This window comes from Ailuropoda melanoleuca, chromosome 3, assembly GCF_002007445.2.
Source record: "Ailuropoda melanoleuca isolate Jingjing chromosome 3, ASM200744v2, whole genome shotgun sequence".
NCBI classification, from domain to species: Eukaryota; Metazoa; Chordata; class Mammalia; order Carnivora; family Ursidae; genus Ailuropoda; species Ailuropoda melanoleuca.
The window spans coordinates 98,410,099-98,431,400 of NC_048220.1; the positions used below are offsets into that span (position 1 = coordinate 98,410,099).

At 38.3% G+C, this 21,302-nt stretch overlaps 1 protein-coding gene across 3 annotated transcripts in view; it reads left to right on the plus strand.

Annotated features, from left to right (window-relative positions):
- Positions 1-21,302, plus strand: part of RNF145 (ring finger protein 145) — a 60,829-nt gene that overhangs the window by 28,500 nt on the left and 11,027 nt on the right. For all 3 annotated transcript variants that reach the window (XM_011219357.3, XM_011219365.1, XM_019794921.2), the window contains 4 exons: positions 10,975-11,210; positions 13,696-13,871; positions 17,390-17,530; positions 20,285-20,467. In XM_011219357.3, coding sequence (XP_011217659.1) covers positions 10,975-11,210; positions 13,696-13,871; positions 17,390-17,530; positions 20,285-20,467 — 736 coding nt within the window. The remainder of the gene's footprint in view (positions 1-10,974; positions 11,211-13,695; positions 13,872-17,389; positions 17,531-20,284; positions 20,468-21,302) is intronic.

Consider the following 21,302-nt stretch of genomic DNA (forward strand, 5'->3'; position numbering starts at 1 on the left):
TTTAGAGTTTTTGCTAGTTTTTTAATCAAAGAAATGCACTTATTTTTAAAAGTCAGGACATACCACAATTTTATGATGAAAATTGGCTCTCTCCTGCACCACTCCTCTCCACACTCCTGTATCAATTCCCCAGAGGCCTTTCTCCTTTCTAGTCACGATAATATCTTCCCTGCTATTTTCCCTTTTGTCCTTCTCTGGAAATCCTGTTAACCGAATAATGTTCCTCCTACATTGACCCCCTAACTTCCTTCTGTTTTCTTTTTTTTTCCTCTCTCTCTCTCTCTTTTGTTTTACTTGCTGAGATTTCCCAACTTTATTTTCCAACCCTTTTGTACCTTTCTTGTTTTATATTTTTAATATCCAGGAACTTGTTTTCATTGAATACTTCTTTTTACTATGACAGTCTTTTTTATTTCTTAGATATATCATGTATCTCTTTGAAGGTTTCTTTTGTTCCTTGAATTATCCATTTCCCCTGAGATCATTTTTCTGTTTGTTTTGGTCTTTGTCTGTCATGGGATAGTAGTGTTTCTCAAGCCTGGATTTGAAACACCTGGTTGTATTAAACAGGGATTTGTAAATACTGATGCCTAGGCCTCATTTGATTAAACCATAAGTTTCACTTAAATATCTGGGAATCCTTGACGGATCATTTGTATTAAAGTAAGCTAAGTTGTTGATTGGAATCTCTTTTAGAGTGTACCAGCTGGTATGTTTCACAGTTGATGTTCAAGTGGGATTGGCTGGTTTTGAGTATTTGTATGTCTTTTCACTTGGACTTGGTCATTTTCCCCAGAGAGTTATCTTTCTGTCCCCTGTAGGGGAGGCCGTTGTCAGTGACTAGAATGGGTGACAGTAACCATGGCAGCAGTGCTTGGATGCAGTGGTTGGTGCAGACTCTTTTCATTTGGGCGTCTCACCTCTACTGTGGTGTCCAGGAGCCTGTGTCACTCTCTCCAGAGAGCAAATTTGGTCTTCATTCCAGGGTGAGGGAAAGAGTAGTGGCTTGGCTAAGTTAGTTGCCTCCTATCTCTTCATTCTCTGTCCTTTAAAATTTTCTCATAACTCACTTGGTGCCTTCTCTTCCTGGTTTTGTTGTTGTTGTTTGTTTTTAGTATTATGGGTTTTCCTCCTTTTATGCCTTCATGAATATTTTGCACATTATTTAGATAACAGTTCTTTAAAGGCTAAAATTAATACTTTGTGGGAGAAAATACATGTTAGATCATGGTAGATTGTTAATAAATGTTCAGCTTTGTGTAAAAATGGATGCCATTTTTGTATTCTTTTAATAGTAATATAGACTGAACACAAAACTAAAATCTCAAAGTATTGCTTTGCTTTTCATTGGCAAGAATTCTCACCAAGAGAATTTGACTAAATGATTATTAAGTTAATCTGGTAGATCACATGTTCAAGAATTTTCAAGAAATTCTAAAGGGATCTGTGGAGGCTTGTCAGTAAAATGGGACAATGTGGTACTGTCATCAGAGTAGATCATTGAAAAAAAATAGCAAGGGGGTGTTTGGGTGGCTCAGTTGGTTGAGCATCTGGCTTTGGCTCAGGTCATGATCTTAGAGTCTAGAATTGAGCCCCATGTCAGGCTCCCTGCTCGGCAGGGAGTCTGCTTCTCCCTCTCCCTCTCCTGCAGCCCCTCTTTCTGCTCGTGCTCTCTCTGTCTCTCAAATATATAAACAAAATCTTAAAAAAAAAAAAGAATAGCAAGTTCTGATGTGGACACAAATATACAAAAAATGTAAAAGTATATTAGAGTGGCATTTCAAAGTAATGAGAAAAGAATTGGATGATTCTAATCTCTAGTTTTGAGACAACTGACTAAACATCTGGAAAAACAAACTTAGATCATTACTTCTTACCTTATTCTAAAATAAATTCCAAATGTGTTAATTTTTTTAAAGATTTTATTTATTTAGAGAGAAAGAGAGCGTGAGTGAGGGGAGGGGCAGAGGAAGAGGGAAGGAGAGATTCTTAAGCAGACTCCATGCTGAGCATGGAGCCTGAAACCAGGCTCGATCCCGTGATCTTAAAATCATGACCTGAGTCAAAATCAAGAATCGGGTAGTGTGACTCCAGCCGCTCGCGGTCTCGCAAGTTCCATTAACCACATCCGTACTTTGGCCATCACCACCCAGCACACCGACGGTCCTGTGTGCCTACCCATATCATTGGCAGCCCCAACACTAACAGAATTGAGGAGGAGTTTCCCAAAGGAATCTGAAGAAAGAAGACTGCATCGTACTCATCACTAGTGTGAAGGCGCCTCTCCCTCTCCAAAGAATCTTAACGAGGTCAAAATGGAGTGGACTCATTTCTCCCTATTCCTCCTACTAAGTGCAGCTGAAACTCTTACACGTTATATGTAAAATACAAAGGAGACTGAAAGGTTCAGAGAAGAAGGCAGACCAGCTAGGGACCTTGGGACCTGAGGAATGACACTGTGGCTCCACGCCTCGTGGGGAGCCTAACACAGGGCTTAAACTCATGACCATGAGCTGAGAACAACAGTTGGATGCTCAACCAGCTGAGCCACCCAGGCACCTCTATATTGTTAAGATTTTTGATAGGAGGAGGTTAAGATGGCGGAGGAGTAGGGGACCCCTTTTTCAGCCGGTCCCCTGAGTTGAGCTGGATAGGTACCAGACCAGCAGGAACATCCAGGGAATCAGCCTGAGACGCAGGAAGATACATCTGGATCTCTACAAATGAACATCTCCAGCGCTGAGTATCGAGGTACGAAGCGGGGAGCCGTGAAACCGCGCACAGATATCGGAAGCTAAACAGAAGGGGGAGGGAGCCGCCGTGTCAGGGCGCCGGGAAGCGGTAGCCACCTGCAAGGGGGAGCGGACAGACCGCGGACCCGCACGCTTGAGACAGCAGGCTGAGAAGGGAGCTCCGGGAGCGCACGCGGGACGGCTGGCGGTTGGCGGGCCACCTGCACGGGGGAGCAGGCGGACTCGCGGACGGCACCCGCGAGACAACAGACTTAGAACGCGAGCTCCAGGAGCGCGCGCGCAGGGCGGCTGGCGGGCCACCTGCACCGGGGAGCGGGCGGACCGCGGACCCGCACTCTGGAAACGGCAGACTGAGTCCGTGAGCCGGGAGCGTGCACCACCAAGCATCTCACGGAGCTCCGGAGCTCCGGTGTGCTCACTGGATCGAGGCTGAGACCGGGAGCTCCGGGAGCGTCCGCGGGGCGGCTGGCGGCTGGAGGGCCACCTGCACGGGGGAGCAGGCGGACTCGCGGTCAGCACCCGTGAGACACCAGACTGAGACGGGGAGCTCCGGGAGCCCGCGCGGGGCGGCTGGCGGCTGGCGGGGTTGGAAACACAAAGGACAGAGACGTGCCGGCCCTGGAAGTGAGGGCTGGGACGCCGGGTGTGGGGCGCACAGCCCGGGATGCTGCAGGGTTGAGCAGCACCAACAGAAACAGAGTTAAAGTGGCCAGAACATCAGTGGAGAACGATCCGCGATCCCTCTGTTCTGAGACAGAGGCTGAATTTCAGCCGCTGCTGCTCTCTCAGAAGAGGCATAGCAAACCGCCAGGGAAAGCCGCCAGAGAACAAAAGCCCGGAAATACCGGCTCACAGGGTGCCCATCCCCATCCCCCCTCGCAAGGGACACAGAGACTCTACCCAAACAGGGTTTTCTGAGTACCGGCAGGCAGGCCCCTCCCCCAGAAGGCAGGCTGAAAAATCAAGAAGCCCACAACCCGGAGCGCCTGAGTGGCGCAGTCACCAAGCACCTGTCTTCGGATTAGGGTGTGATCACAACGCTCCGTAAGGAGTCCTTCATCGGGCTTCTCCACCGGGAACCTGCTTCTTCCTCTCCCACTCCTCTGCTTGGGTTCCCTTTCTTGCTGACTGTCTCTCTCTCTCTCAAATAAATAAATAAACTCTTTAAGGAAGAAGCCCACATCCCTAAGATCTCTATAAAACAAGGGCGCACGGCCTGGGTCCCAGTCAACACTTGGGCTCTGGACAACCCTGCAATCTCTCTTCATCAGAATGACGAGAAGGAGAAGTCCCCCCCAGCAAAGAAAAGATAATGAGTCTGTGGCCTCTGCCACAGAATTGGCCTCGGCCACAGAATTAATACATATGGATGTATCCCAATTATCAGAAATGGAATTCAGAGCAACAATGGTCAAGATGATGAGTAAACTTGAAAAAAGCATCAGAGAAAGCGTTGCTGAGAATATAGAATCCCTAAGGGCAGAAATGAGAGCGAATCTGACAGAAATTAAAAACTCAGTGGGCCAAATACAGTCAAAACTAGAGGCTCTGACGGCCAGGGTCACCGAGGCAGAGGAACGCGTTAGCGAATTGGAGGATGGGTTAGTAGAAGAAAAAACGAAAATAGAAGCTGGTCTTAAAAAAATCCACGCCCACGAATGTAGATTACGGGAGATTACTGACTCTATGAAACGATCCAATGTCAGAATCATCGGCATCCCTGAAGGGGTGGAGAAAAACAGAGGTCTAGAAGAGATATTTGAACAAATTGTAGCTGAAAACTTCCCTAATCTAGCAAGGGAAACAAGCATTCGTGTCCAAGAGGCAGAGAGGACCCCATCCAAGCTCAACCAGGACAAACCTACGCCACGGCATGTCATAGTGCAATTCGCAAATATTAGATCCAAGGATACAGTATTGAAAGCGGCCAGGGCAAAGAAATTTCTCACGTACCAAGGCAAAGGTATCAGGATTACGTCAGACCTGTCTACAGAGACCTGGAATGAGAGAAAGGCTTGGGGGGGCATTTTTAAAGCTCTTTCAGAGAAAAACATGCAGCCAAGGATCCTTTATCCAGCAAAGCTGTCATTCAGAATTGATGGAGAAATAAAGACGTTCCAAAATCGCCAATCATTAACCAATTTCGTAACCACGAAACCAGCCCTACAGGAGATATTAAGGGGGGCTCTATAAAGGTAAAAAGGCCCCAAGAGTGATACAGAGCAGCAAGTCACAACCGATACAAAGACTTTAAAGAGAAATGGCATCATTAAAATCATATCTGTCAATAATCTCTATCAATCTAAATGGCTTAAACTCTCCCATAAAACGCCACAGGGTTGCAGATTGGATAAAAAGACATGACCCATCCATTTGCTGTCTACAAGAGACTCATTTTGAACCCAAAGATGCATTCAGACTTAGAGTAAGGGGATGGAGTACCATCTTCCACGCAAATGGACCTCAAAAGAAAGCTGGAGTAGCAATTCTCATATCAGATAGACTGGATTTTAAACTAGAGGCCATAGAGAGAGATACAGAAGGGCACTATATTATTCTTAAAGGAAGTATTCAACAAGTGGATATGACAATTATTAATATATATGCCCCCAACAGGGGAGCAGCAAGATACACAAGCCAACTCTTAACCAAAATAAAGAGACATATAGATAAGAACACAGTAATAGTAGGGGACCTCAACACCCCACTATCAGAAATAGACAGAACACCCTGGCAAAAACTAAGCAAAGAATCAAAGGCTTTGAATGCCATACTCGACGAGTTGGACCTCATAGATATATATAGAACACTACACCCCAGAACCAAAGAATACTCATTCTATTCAAATGCCCATGGAACATTCTCAAGAATAGATCATGCTCTGGGACACAAAACAGGTCTCAGCCAATACCAAAAGATTGAAATTATCCCCTGCATATTCTCAGACCACAACGCTCTGAAATTGGAACTCAACCACAAGGAAAAACCTGGAAGAAACTCAAACACTTGGAGGCTAAGAACCATCCTGCTCAAGAATGACTCGATAAACCAGGAAATCAAAAAACAAATTAAACAATTTATGGAGACCAACGAGAATGAATACACAACGGTCCAAAACCTATGGGATACTGCAAAGGCAGTCCTAAGGGGGAAATACATAGCCATCCAAGCCTCACTCAAAAGAATAGAAAAATCTAAAATGCAGTTTCTATATTCTCACCTCAAGAAACTGGAACAGCAACAGAGGGACAGGCCTAACCCACTGACAAGGAAGGAGTTGACCAAGATTAGAGCAGAAATCAATGAATTAGAGACCAGAACCACAGTAGAGCAGATCAACAGGACTAGAAGCTGGTTCTTTGAGAGAATCCATAAAATTGATAGACCACTGGCAAAACTTGTCCAAAAACAAAGAGAAAGGACTGAGATTATTAAAATTATGACTGAAAAGGGAGAGGTCACGACCAGCACCATTGAAATTGCAAGGATTATTAGAAACTTTTATCAACAGCTATATGCCAAAAAACTAAACAATCTGGAAGAGATGGAGGCCTTCCTGGAAACCTATAAACTACCAAGACTGAAACAGGAAGAAATAGATTTCTTAAATAGGCCAATTAACTATGAAGAAATTGAGTCAGTGATAAACAACCTTCCAAATAATAAAACTCCAGGCCCAGACGGTTTTCCTGGGGAATTCTACCAAACATTCAAAGAAGAAATAATACCTATTCTCCTAAAGCTATTTCAAAAAATAGAAACAGAAGGAAAGCTACCAAACTCATTCTATGAGGCTAATATTACCTTGATCCCCAAACCAGGCAAAGACCCCCTCAAAAAGGAGAATTACAGACCGATTTCTCTAATGAATATGGATGCCAAAATCCTCAACAAGATCCTTGCTAATAGAATCCAACAGTACATTAAAAGGATTATCCATCATGACCAAGTGGGATTCATACCTGGGATGCAAGCATGGTTCAACACTCGCAAATCAATCAATGTGATACATCATATCAACAAGAAAAGACTCAAGAACCATATGATCCTCTCAATTGATGCAGAAAAAGCATTTGACAAAATACAGCATCCTTTCCTGATTAAAACCCTTCAGAGTGTAGGAATAGAGGGTACATTTCTCAATCTCATAAAAGCCATCTATGAAAAGCCTACTGCAAGCATTATTCTCAATGGGGAAAAGCTGGAAGCCTTTCCCTTAAGATCAGGAACACGACAAGGATGCCCACTCTCGCCACTATTATTCAACATAGTACTAGAAGTCCTTGCAACAGCAATCAGAAGACAAAAAGGGATCAAAGGTATCCAAATCGGCAAAGAAGAAGTCAAACTGTCTCTCTTTGCAGATGACATGATACTCTATATGGAAAACCCAAAGGAATCCACTCCCAAACTATTAGAAGTTATAGAACAATTCAGTAAGGTGGCAGGATACAAAATCAATGCCCAGAAATCAGTTGCATTTCTATACACGAATAACGAGACTGAAGAAAGAGAAATTAGGGAATCCATCCCATTTACAATAACACCAAAAACCATGCGTTACCTTGGAATTAACTTAACCAGAGACGTAAAGGACCTATATGCTAGAAACTATAGATCACTTTTGAAAGATATTGAGGAAGACATAAAAAGATGGAAAAATATTCCATGCTCATGGATTGGAAGAATTAACATAGTTAAAATGTCCATACTACCCAGAGCAATCTACACTTTCAATGCTATCCCGATCAAAATACCGAGGACATTTTTCAAAGAACTGGAACAAATAGTCCTTAAATTTGTATGGAACCAGAAAAGGCCCCGAATCTCCAAGGAACTGTTGAAAAGGAAAAACAAAGCTGGGGGCATCACAATGCCGGATTTCGAGCTGTACTACAAAGCTGTGATCACAAAGACAGCATGGTACTGGCACAAAAACAGACACATCGACCAATGGAACAGAATAGAGAACCCAGAAATGGACCCTCGGCTCTTTGGGCAACTAATCTTTGATAAAGCAGGAAAAAACATCCGGTGGAAAAAAGACAGTCTCTTCAATAAATGGTGCTGGGAAAATTGGACAGCTACATGCAAAAGAATGAAACTTGACCACTCTCTCACACCATACACAAAAATAAACTCCAAATGGATGAAAGACCTCAATGTGAGACAGGAATCCATCAAAATTCTAGAGGAGAACATAGGCAACAACTTCTATGACATCGGCCAGAGCAACCTTTTTCACGACACATCTCCAAAGGCAAGAGAAATAAAAGATAAAATGAACTTATGGGACTTTATCAGGATAAAGAGCTTCTGCACAGCCAAGGAAACAGTCAAAAAAACTAAGAGACAGCCCACGGAATGGGAGAATATATTTGCAAAGGACACCACAGATAAAGGACTGGTATCCAAGATCTACAAAGAACTTCTCAAACTCAATACACGAGAAACAAATAAACAAATCATAAAATGGGCAGAAGATATGAACAGACACTTTTCCAATGAAGACATACAAATGGCTAACAGACACATGAAAAAATGTTCAAAATCATTAGCCATCAGGGAAATTCAAATCAAAACCACACTGAGATACCACCTTACGCCAGTTAGAATGGCAAAGATAGACAAGGCAAGAAACAACAATTGTTGGAGAGGATGTGGAGAAAGGGGATCCCTCCTACATTGTTGGTGGGAATGCAAGTTGGTACAGCCACTCTGGAAAACAGTGTGGAGGTCCCTTAAAAAGTTAAAAATTGAACTACCCTATGACCCAGCCATTGCACTACTGGGTGTTTACCCCAAAGATACAGACGTAGTAAAGAGAAGGGCCATATGCACCCCAATGTTCATAGCTGCATTGTCCACAATAGCCAAATCATGGAAGGAGCCGAGATGCCCTTCAACAGATGACTGGATTAAGAAGCTGTGGTCCATATATACAATGGAATATTACTCAGCTATCAGAAAGAACGAATTCTCAACATTTGCTGCAACATGGACGGCACTGGAGGAGATAATGCTAAGTGAAATAAGTCAAGCAGAGAAAGACAATTATCATATGATTTCTCTCATCTATGGAACATAAGAACTAGGATGATCGGTAGGGGAAGAAAGGGATAAAGAAAAGGGGGGTAATCAGAAGGGGGAATGAAACATGAGAGACTATGGACTATGAGAAACAAACTGAAGACTTCAGGGGGGGGGGGGTGGGGGAATGGGATAGACTGGTGATGGGTAGTAAGGAGGGCACGTATTGCATGGTGCACTGGGTGTTATACGCAACTAATGAAGCATCAAAACTTTACATCGGAATCTGGGGATGTACTGTATGGTGATTAACATAATATAATAAAATTAAATTAAAAAAAATCAAGAATCGGATGCTTAACCGACTGAACCACCCAGGTGCTACTCAAATGTATTAATTTTTAAAGTAAAGAATACTAAAAGAAAATTTAGGTGATTACTTGTATGTCTTGAGTAGGGGGACCTATATGATTTAACCATGACACCAAAGGTAGAAACCATCAAGGAAAAGATTGATAGGTTTGACCATTTATAGTAAAATATCCTATACTATAAGAGAAAAAAATTATTAAAATAGTCAAATGACACATTGGGAAAATATAATCATAAGACAAAGGAAATTCGTATCTTGATCAAAGAATTCCAGAAGGCTACATTCTCCAGTAGAAATGGCCAAAGAATGTGAACAAATAATTGCAGATTATTTTTGTATACTTATTTGTAATTAGTAATCAACAAATGCAAATTTTAAAAAGTTTAGGAAATATTCCTTGCCCTACCCTTCCTTAAATTATTTTTATTGCTGGCAATCAGTGGGAAAATGGGTGCCATGTACTGGGTGTTTTGTTTCCATAGGGCAGTCTGATAGTATGTGTCAGAAGCCTGAAGTATTTCTTTGATTCTGTAATTCTACTTTTAAGAATTTAGTCTAAGAAGATATTGGGAAATGTGTTCCAAGCAGTTTGTACAAGGATGTCATACACATATAGGCTTATTCATAATAAAATATTTTATAATTATTATTTGAAAACAGCCATATGTTAGAACTGTGTCATATGCATTCAGTGTAATATACCATACAACTAAAAACAACCATGTATATATACTTTCTGGTATAGAGAGAGACACATGCACTCTATGTATTAACTGAGAAAAACTGATTGTAAAAAAGTATGTACGCTATAATCTCCTAGAAGACATTTGTGTATATTCACACTCATAAAATAATTATGAAAAGGGTAACAGTATGAATACCTAATTTTTAGAAAAGATTATTTGAGAGAGAGAGAGCATGTGTGTGAGCAAATTTAAATGAGCGGGGAGGGCAGAGGGAGAGCCAATTTCAAGCCAACTCTTCACTGAGCGTGGAGCCAGATGCGGGGGCTGGATCTCACAAACCTGAGATCATGGCCTGATCTGAAACCAAGGGTCAAATGCTCAGCTGCCTGTGCCACCCAGGTGCCCCTGAATACCTAATTGTTTTTGAGCACTTAACTAGGTTTCAGATACAATGTGAAGGCTCTCTATGCAGTGCTTCCTTTAATGGACCAAAGGTATTATAGGATTATAAGAGATTGAGTTTTTTCCCCCCTTATTTCTCTGTATTTTCTAACTTTTCTATAATGAGTATACATAATCCTCTGGGAAGAATATGTTGCTTAAATTTTTTAGTGTTAACTTTCATTTTTGAGTCATTTGGAAAGAAGGCTTGCATGGTCCTGTAAAAGCAATTAAAGCTTGAAAATCTTAGAACGAATTTTGTTGCAACATGGTCTTAGGGGAGTAACTATATCTCTGCAATTTTATGCTTTCACCCATAGACCAGAACAGTTAAATATTGAGGACCTTTGTAAGAGCTGTATATAAAGAGTAGTAACTGAATAACTGTAATATTGAATTAGAAATTAAGAAAACCTTTTTCTGTATTATATATGTCATCCGAAATGTGATGAAGACCAGTGGATATTTGTGCTGCCTTTTTCAGATCAGTACCTAGGGAATCGGTGCTCAAAATTGACAGAACATGTGAATATGTAATTATGGTCAGATGAGGTAAAAATTTGGTTTAAATTATTATCTAAGACATCTTAATTAGACTTCTTCAAAAGCTGTGCCATCATCTTTATTGGCAGTGTCTTTTGTTTTTATTTTGTGGATACCAATCTTAAATGCGTTCTCCTCCCCATTTTAGGTCAGTTGGTGGTGTGTACTTTATGCTCCTGTGTCATGAAAACGAAGCAGATTTGGCTCTTTTCAGCTCACATGCTTCCCCTGCTGGCACGACTCTGCCTTGTCCCTCTGGAGACAATTGTTATCATCAACAAATTTGCTATGATTTTTACTGGATTGGAAGTTCTCTACTTTCTTGGGTCTAATCTTTTAGTACCTTATAACCTCGCTAAGTCTGCATACAGAGAATTGGTTCAGGTAAGACTGACAGTCACACACAGGTAGATAAAATTCTACATAAAAATTAGTTCTATTAAAGATTTAGTTCATTTCACAGTCGTGGTCGTGGTAACATTCATCCCCCTGTTGGACAGTTTCTAAGTAGCAACTATTTTCAACCTAATGAGGAGCCTCTGCGATTCTTTATGATGAAGTGTTCTGCAGAGAGGCAGTGAAGTGGGATTCTGTGGAAGCGGAGGGTCTGGGTTTTTTACTCTGGCTCTACTGTTTACTAGCTCTGTAACCTGGGGATAGTGGCTAGTCACTTAAGTTGGCTTATCCGTAAAATGGAGCTAATAATAACAGTACTTAACTTGTAGGGTTGCTGTGAGGTTTAAATGAGTTCAGTGCGGCAGACAGTATTCAGTCTGTGTTAACTATTACAGGTAAAATCTGGACTTCTCTTCTGATTGAAGTCCTACTGCGACTACGGTTTTTTTCCTTGTATTTGCCAACTTACGTAAACTGAGAAGTTAAGTAGTTCTGGGCTGTCATATGATGGATTTTGTTTAGGTATACTGATTTTGCCAATATGACATGCTTCTGCCCATCCTACTTTTTTTAGCCTTTGCTCTAAAACAGATTATTTCCAGGTAGAAACAATAGATATTTAAATATTTCCATTTGACTTGATTGATAAGTTTCAGTATATAAAATAGATATTAAAACTGACATTGATATAAAAAGAGAGTGCTAAAATGGATGTTCTTTTCTACCTTTTGACTGTGTGTATATGACCTTAAGGTACAGGAGGCTCTTTGACTAAACTAAAACTACTAAGTCAAGTGGGCTTTTTTTGTTGTTGTTGTTGTTATAGCCCCAGGGGCAGATTTCCTAGAAAAATTTCCCTAAACTCTTGGCTTTAGGCTGATTCTGCCGCCTTTGTTCATCTTATGTAATGATTTAGTTGGGCAATTTTCAAAGAGGAAATTATTTTCATATTCAATGAAGAGCTTTTTCATGAGGAAGGGTTATAGTTACATTCAGAGTATAGTTACATTCAGAGTACATAACTGAAATATGTATTTTTTCTTTGAATTCAATCTTGTGGAGCTACCCTAGTTTGTGGGAAACAGAAGACAATCAGTAAACGTTAATTGGTTACTGTTTATTTAATCACCATAAGGAGAGAGCCCTCATTTCTCAATGTACTGTTTACCTTCTTGGTTGCTTTAAGATTCATGCATCAGTAAATATCGTAGTTGAAAATAAATTCTAGGTTATGAAATCCACAACTTGGAAAGACTTGGATAGGTAAGAAATGGAAACTATCAGGCTTTTTAGGCATCTGTTCCTTGAATGGAAAGGAGGAAAAGTACTCTGTACCTCTTAATGATCAATTTGCTGCTAATAATAGTTTTGTAGCTAGTTTTAGCTTGAAAAAGCTAGTTGCTTTTGCTTTCAATATTTTCTCATAGGGAAAAAATAGAAGTTAATCTTGACTGGATTTTAGAGAAAACAAATTTAGAATAACCTGCAAGTCCTTGCATTTTAACTTAAAAGATCTACATCTACCTAGAGATAGATGTTAATTAGAAATCAGAAAAACTTGAAGTCAGTGTATTTTAATTCAGAATATTTGTATTTTATTGAAACAATCTGGTATCACATTGAGAGTTCTAGCAAAGATGATTTGCTGTATAGGTTAGAGTTTGTAGCCTGCCTTGCAGAACACTATTGTGTTACCAGGGTCTGGTCCCTGTCATAGTAACTCCAGAAACTTGGTTACATGTGTGCTTGTTAGGCTGAATCAGATTATGAGAATTGATTCCTCCTAATCAATCTCGTAAGAGATTGTTTTACAAACTGGAAAGCTAATTTACTGATTAGTAGATTAATAAACTTTTTATAGTTGAACCTTTTTTCCTGGTGTTAATGCACTAAGCAAGTAAAATAAATTGAGAAATGTTGCTTGATAAATACACAGGAGGAGCAAGGGGAATTGATCTGTCTGGGGGAAGAGACTGGCTAACTACCTGTGCTCTCCAGTAGAGTAAACTCCAGTGTTTATTCTGTCTTCTATCAAACTGTTTCTCCCCTATGACATTTCCTGAATAAACCTGGAAAAATTCTTCCTTTTACCTTGCCCCTTTTTCTAGCCATTCATGCACTATTGCATCATTTATGGTAGTCCTGATCATTTTGATTTAGAGATGAGTAAGTTTACAAAGTCTGCTCAACCTACCTTTGATGTAGTTTTACTCTGAAAGTGACTTCGTTTTGAACTGTAAGGGGAGTTTATGGTTGTCATTTGATGAGTGTGTGTCAAGTGTTAATGCAAAATCAGTGAATTTTAGAAAACGTACTAACTGTATGTACAGAGCTAACTTTAAAGGAATTTAGTTGGAACAATCTTAGTGAAAGAAAAGCAATTTAATTTTTCTCCTTAAGTACTTTAAACTCTTTTGTGTTTAAAGTGTTTATTGAAGTGATAGATGTTTTCCTTTTTCATTTCCTTATTCAGGTTGTAGAGGTGTATGGCCTTCTAGCTTTGGGAATGTCCCTGTGGAATCAGCTCGTAGTCCCTGTACTTTTCATGGTTTTCTGGCTCGTCTTATTTGCTCTTCAGATTTACTCCTATTTCAGTACTCGAGATCAGCCTGCATCACGTGAGAGGCTGCTTTTCCTTTTCCTGACAAGGTAATTAATAAGGACGTATGGTACTGTACGTAACCTTAGGAAGAGAAGACTTTGATCTAGGAATAGCAAGTTTTGCAAATCTCCAGTTATGTTAGGGTACCCCATATTTAATTAAGATAGGTTTTCATTTGGTGGATGCCTAGGTCTGGCAGTGCAGGGAGGTGCTAAGGTAATAATGGTATATTGGCTGTAGCAAATGATTTGTGGAAAGGTACATAGCAAATTTTAAAAAGTTTTTTTAAATTCCGAGTTAAATTACTGGTTTGGTAAATAAAACATATTACTAAAAATAATTATCAATTACTGAGTATTTAATATGTGCCAACCACATTGCTAAACACTTTTCTTCAGACTTAATCTTGACAGCAACCCTGAGAGATAGGTGCCTTTATTTCATTTACCATTTTAATAGCTGGGGAGACTGTACCGAGAGTACCTTGCCTAAGGTGACACTGCTGAAAGAAGCCTTGGTGATGTCAGAGCCCATCTGAGTTCAAACCCTATGACTTAACTCTTGCAGCTAATGCCCTGTTATTTTTCATGTTTTGCTTCATTATTCAGATATAGTCAAATAATTGGAGAAGTGAGTATATCACACTTTGCTGTTTGCCCCAAAGGAATTCTGAGACTTGGTTTTTAAGATTTAGTTTTTTAAAAAAAGTCTTAAGTCATCAGAGTCCTTTTTCTGCTAAAGTATCTTTGTTGTGAGCTTATGCTACATCCACATTTGTCATTTTTCTACTCTTGAGTGTGAATCTCAAGTCCTCAGAATCTAGCACGTGGCTATCTATCTTTATTCCCTGGCACATAAAGGCAAGAATGAAACTCTGTCCTTCAGGAGAGTACATATAAGCAGACAGAAGTGTTGAGTTTTAGTTAATAGAGCCATTGTTTCTCGGCCAACCAAATGACAGAGCACTATGCAGGGAACAGGTTGTAAGGGGTGTAGGGAAAATGTTACACAGTGTTAAATATCAGTAAAAATGTCAGAGGGTAGTACATATTTTAGTAAATAAGCAGAATAAACTTACTGGCACTGAGTCAGATTTTGTATTTTCTAAAAATAACACTTTGAGTTGATAAGTAGCTTCTATAAGCATGCAATAAATTGATACCAAATACGTTTTAATAGCCAGTTCATTATTAGTGAAGTTTCACTGCTATTGTTTTTTAATGTAAATAGTATGGAAGTTTTATGAAGAATTTTAAAGTGATCCAAAAAGTAATTCAATTTAAAGAGAAAGAGAATCCTTTGGTTAGGATAATAACCTAAGTGTGGGACTGGGATTGGCCATGTTTTAAACCAGATTATTAGCCATTAAAAAGCACAATCAGATCAAGTGTAGCGTAGTGTAATAGGCTTAACAAGTCAGTAAGCCATGAATGAATTTGGACTTACTTACAAAGTAGGAAAGTAATACTGAGATTTTTAGATGATGTTTAGGTGTCTTGCCAAAATGATTTTTCTCTCTGTTCCTTTTTAGACATGGGATGGATTACCCTTTCTCAAAATAGGAATGTTTAAATTTGGTTTTTAACAGAGAAGTTTCCATATGGCTCTTTTATTAATTTCTTTCTCTGTAAGCATTGTTCGTTGTCCCTGATGCTCCTTTAAAGTGCCAGGTTACATTGGTGTGTTGCCTTGCCAAAGAACAACTTATTTACAAAAGGAAGATTGCAAGTTTATCAGCATACCCTGACTACACGAACCAACTAAAAAAGCACATGCAAACAAAAGGTTTCCTTTTGCAGCCAGAAAATAGAAACTAAAATTCAATAAAACATCTCACTGAAGAGAGAGAGGAAGAAAAGTTTTATAAAATTTCCAAATTCTTTCACTTCCTCAAAGTTTAGGTTGAAACCTTTTGCTTTCTTAAGTATGTTCTCTTTTGAAAAATATCCTCTTGAAAATGTAATTAAATCATACTGCTTGGATGTAAAAGATTTCTTTAAATCTGGAGACAAGAATAGAGAAATAGTATGGATCACATTAAATTTTCAGACTTTTCCAGTGAGAACGAAGTAAAATTTTTAGTATATTTTTAGCCATGATTATCACTGTTTAGTTACTAGACAATTTGTTTAAACATCCTGTATAAGGATCTCTCTGAGAAAATGTCACATTTCAGAAATTAGATTTGTAAGAATGCCATACAGTCATTCTTTCAGCTATCAACCACCATGACTCATAGATATTTTGACTCCTAAAAGAAAACCAGACATTTTTTTCTCATCATACCGTACATTGGTCTGTGGAAAAGTAGATGTTTTCGCTTAAAAACTTATAAGCAATTAGTTGTATAGAAAGGGTAACTATGTAGTAGAAGCACAGAGCTACATAGTAAGGGTAGGTGTTGATTTGCCTGAATGAATTCCTCATGGGTACAAATGAAATTCTTAACTGGAATTTTAAAACTTCTCTGAACATTTGTTAAATGCTGTTTAAATGCTAAATCCAAATTATTAGTACATAATATTACATATGTTTGTAAGATACTTGTTAATAAGTATCTAATATGTTCAGTGAAAGTATCGAATGTATTTCCATAAAATGTCAAAGTATTTACAATCTTTAATTTAGTGTGAGGTCTTCCAGTTCTTGTAAGTGGTATTCGTAGCAAACTTTCATGTTAAAAATTGATACTAAAATTATTTTTAAATGGTCTTTGGCTGTATTCTTGGATATGCTTTTGAAATAACCCAGAAAATATACAATCGTGTAAACCTAAATTAAATTAAAATTTAAAGTATCAATAATATGGAAAATACTGTTGTATTAAGAGGACTTGAGGACTGCAAAGTCAGTATGGGCCTTCCCTGATAATAGTTTGGCCAAATAAGGAGGTTTTTTTTTTTTTTTTTTTAAAAATTTTTTTTTTTTTTTTTTTTNTTTGACAGAGACAGCCAGCGAGAGAGGGAACACAAGCAGGGGGAGTGGGAGAGGAAGAAGCAGGCTCATAGCAGAGGAGCCTGATGTGGGGCTCGATCCCGTAACGCCGGGATCACGCCCTGAGCCGAAGGCAGACGCTTAACTGCTATGCCACCCAGGCGCCCCCAAATAAGGAGTTTTGACAAGTAATCATATTAGCACAAATTGGACTATGAACAATTTGTGCAGCCAACATTTTTCAGAAGGACCTGTGGGCAACTATACGAGTCTTTTTTGAATACTATCAGCATGTTAATTATATGTTTCTTAGGGCTTGAAGAAAATTTAAGTCCTTACTGCTTTTGAAAGAGGTGATAGATAAATAAAAATAGAGAAGACATTTCAGATATGGTGCTATGTACTGAATATTTGCTAAAGAGATTTTAAAAATGCAGATTAGGATAATAGAAGAATGGATTTAAATTATTATTGCAGTGGTTAGGTGATTTTTTTACCCCAAATTTTGGTTTGGGGTGTTTTAATTGATGAGAATCAGATCAAGGTTGGTGGTTATTTGAAGGCTTAAGATGGTTTTATTTCAAATGGAAAATTTTTATCTGTCAATATTTTCCCACCCCCCTTTTTCTAGTATTGCTGAATGCTGCAGCACTCCTTATTCGCTTTTGGGTTTGGTCTTCACGGTTTCCTTTGTTGCCTTGGGTGTTCTGACACTCTGCAAGTTTTACTTGCAGGGTTACCGAGCTTTCATGAATGATCCTGCCATGAATCGGTAAGTTCTTGACTATGGATATCTCTAGACTTATATTATATATAACTTGAAGAAGTAATGATGAATTTCAGAGGAAATGGAATTTTGAGATTTTATTTTTTTGAATGGTTGCAACTATTTGGATTTAAAATACTATGAAAATATAACTGAATTTCCATATGTAAAAGATGGATTTTTACTGTGTACATATCAGTATTTATTGGACACTTTCTTAGATTTAAGAGATTTTGGGGGGGTGGGGAGGGGCAGAGGGAGAGAGAGAATCATAAACACGCCCCACACCCTGCATAGAGCCTGACATGGGCCTCAGTTTCACAACCCCAAGATGAGTCATGAGCTGAAATCAAGAGTTGGACACTTAACCAGCTGAGCCACCCAGAGATTTTTAATAGCTTGCTTTTTCCCATTTGAAGTTTAAGTGTAGCCCTGTTAAAATCAAATTTCTGTATTTGATACTTAAAAATTTTTTGTGTGTGGACATAATTTTGATACTGATTGAAGTTTCAAAGGGTGCATTAATGAGAATGCTGAGTAGTTAATCTGGTTATTAAATCACTAAGATCAGATATCGGGAAACCCAATTTCTGTTAATATAGGAATTTTTAATGGTTTCATTTATATAAATTTATATAATCTCAAAATCTTTATGGGGCGCCTGGGTGGCGCAGTCGTAAAGCGTCTGCGTTCGGCTCAGGGTGTGATCCTGGCGTTCTGGGATTGAGTCCCACATCGGGCTCCTCCGCTGGGAGCCTGCTTCTTCCTCTCCCACTCCCCCTGCTTGTGTTACTGCTCTCGCTGGCTATCTCTCTGTCACATAAATAAATAAAATCTTAAAAAAAAAATCTTTAAATCTTTATGGAATGTTTCAGAATCAGTAGATGGTGCATACCTTGTAAATTGGAGGAAACTTTTTTTTGGTGTACATTATTTTTTTTTATGATAGAAGAGGAAAAAAAAAAAACTATGCTTTATAATCTTCCTGCTAGTCCCAGCTAACACCTTTATAATGGCAAAAGAGGGAGGAGGGCAAGAAAGAAAAATAATTCATGTGTAAGTTCACAAAATTCATACCATTCAGAAAATATGAAATGGGAAGTGACAACGCTTCCTCCCCCTGCTTGCCATTTCCTCTCCTTGAAGGTAACAGCTTATAATGGTTAAAGTTTCTTACAGGGAAAAGTACGCATATGTATTTTTTTGCTACTGATGTTTTTGTTTCATTTCCAGATACTGTACATGGTTCTGCACCTTAGTTTTTCACTTAAATATATTTTAGATGTTTTTTTATGTCAACACAAAGACATCCTCACTCTTTTTTTGATAAAGGCATAGTATTCCAAAATATGGATGTGTTTCTTTTTTTCCTTTTTTGCTATTAAAAAATGGTATCCTTGTATATGTCTCCTTTTTTTTTTTTTAACTCTTAATTAGGAAACTTTCAAATTAACACAGTTGGAAGAATAGTAAAATGAACCTCCATATACCTGTCACCCATCTCCAGTAATATAGCCAGTCTTCTGTCATGAATGTCCCTGTCTACTCCACTTACTTTGTCCCCTCCATAATCTCCAGCTGCATTTGTTTGGTGCAAATTCCATTTTATCCATAAATATTTCAGTCTCATTTGAAAAAGCGTAGCTACAATAGCACATTCATTCCCAGTAAGAGAATTCCTTCACATCAAATTCCAGTTGGTGTTCATATTTCCCTGACTTTTTTTTTTTTTTTTAACATTTTGTTTGCTCAACTTCATATCCATATAAGGCCCATATTACAATTGGTTAATATTTTTTAAGTCTCTTTTAATATTTAGGTCCCTGCTGTGTCTATATTTTTTTCCCTTTCTAAAAATTTTATTTGTTGAAGACACCAGATTGTCCTGTTTAATTTTTCAGAGTCTGGATTTTGCCAATTCTATCCCAGTGATATCACATAACATATTCTATTATTCACTATATTTTCTCTTACATTTAAATTTTTTGTAGCGCATCCATAGAGTAAATTATTACAAGGTTATTGAGTTGAAGGGTATATACATTTTTAAATTTATTAGCAAGTTTTTCTCCAGAAAGGTTTTATCTGTTTTATCTCAACATTAGTGTCCCCATTTTTCTCAAAATTTCTTGTCAGTGGTTGGGTCATCAAACTTTGAAATATTTGCTCATTTGTGGTTTTGAAAACTGGACTTATCCTTCGTTCATTTATTTGTGAGAGTTCTTTATAAATCAAGTCAATAAGATGAAAAAGATCTCAGGATTTTGTATATATTTTCCATATAGAAACTGAATTTCAAAAAAGTTTATGTGTGTCTTCTAGTTCTTACGGTCTGCTTAAAGAGACCTTTCCTACTCCAAGATTATGAAGACATTCACCTATGATTTTATTTTTTATAATCAAAATATATCTCATGTTAAAATATGTGTGATTCAGTGGCTATCTAAGAATGGTAGAGTATCTGGCTCATTAGCAAAGCCTGGTTAGAACACTTTTATTTATCGTGGAAGTTGCTTTTTATCTCCTCATTGTGTGCTAAAATAATAATAGCTGTTAACGTTTTGCACACATAAAATGGTGTATTGTGACTATTACTATTACATCGATGTTCTATATAAGTTAATATTCTGATCAGGTTTTTTGTCTAAGTCAGACTAGATCACCAATATGTAACAATAGTGTAAGTCTTTGGGCTATTTTCTCTTGCAATGAGATGAGATTCTGATTGTTTATTTTTCTGAAAACATGTGCTTAATTTAGGGGCATGACGGAAGGAGTCACGCTGTTAATCCTGGCAGTGCAGACTGGTCTGATAGAGCTGCAGGTCGTTCACCGGGCATTCCTGCTCAGTATTATCCTTTTCATTGTCGTCGCTTCTATTCTACAGTCTATGTTAGAGATTGCAGATCCTATTGTTTTGGCGCTGGGAGCATCTAGAGACAAGTAAGAAACTTCCGAAAAGAATGTAATATTCTTTATATGAGTATGTTGTCTGAGGATTTAGATAATGTTTGGAGACAGAAAATGGATGAATAATTGGTATTAGCTTAAGGTAACAAGTTTACCTTTTTATTTTTTCTATATGTTTGACTTCTCTGTTTTTTTCCTCTCAGATTCTTATAGTTAGAAATCACATCAAAGGCCATGTAATTACAAGTCAGCTTTTCCTTCAGAGAAAGTTAATTAATACCTTTTATATTTGTTCAGTTTTAAAATGAAGAATGGAGAGCATCAGATTTAGTCCAGGAAATACAGTAAAAAATATAATTTTATTCTGTGTAATCCTAAAGCAGAGAAAGCATTGAGAGAATGGAGAAAAATCATGTGAAGGAGAGAGAAACAAAGGCTCTCAGGCAGTCATAAAGATAGGCATTTATGGAATAATGGCCTCATCTGATGGCCTTTAGACAGTTGCAACTTATTGAGGTTTTAATGGGAATTGTTGACATCTTATGGAACCAGGCGAAATTAATAGCTGCATTCATGTTCATGCCATATTACAGACGTTCTCTTAAGGAATAGAAGTCAAGTTATTATTTAGCTCTTTAAGATAGAATTAAACTTACTGTAGTTTATACAAGGGCATTCTATAAAGAATTACTAAAAATTCAGTGTCACTGTTTCTTTCCAGCATCTCTTGACCTTCTGGTGACTTTTGAAATACCTGAATTTATTGCTTCTTCAGTAAAGTTTTATGAGTAAGGGAACAGGCAATCTTTTGGGAGATAGAATTTTGACAGCAGATTTTTAAAACATTCCAAATTAACATTTTAGTTAC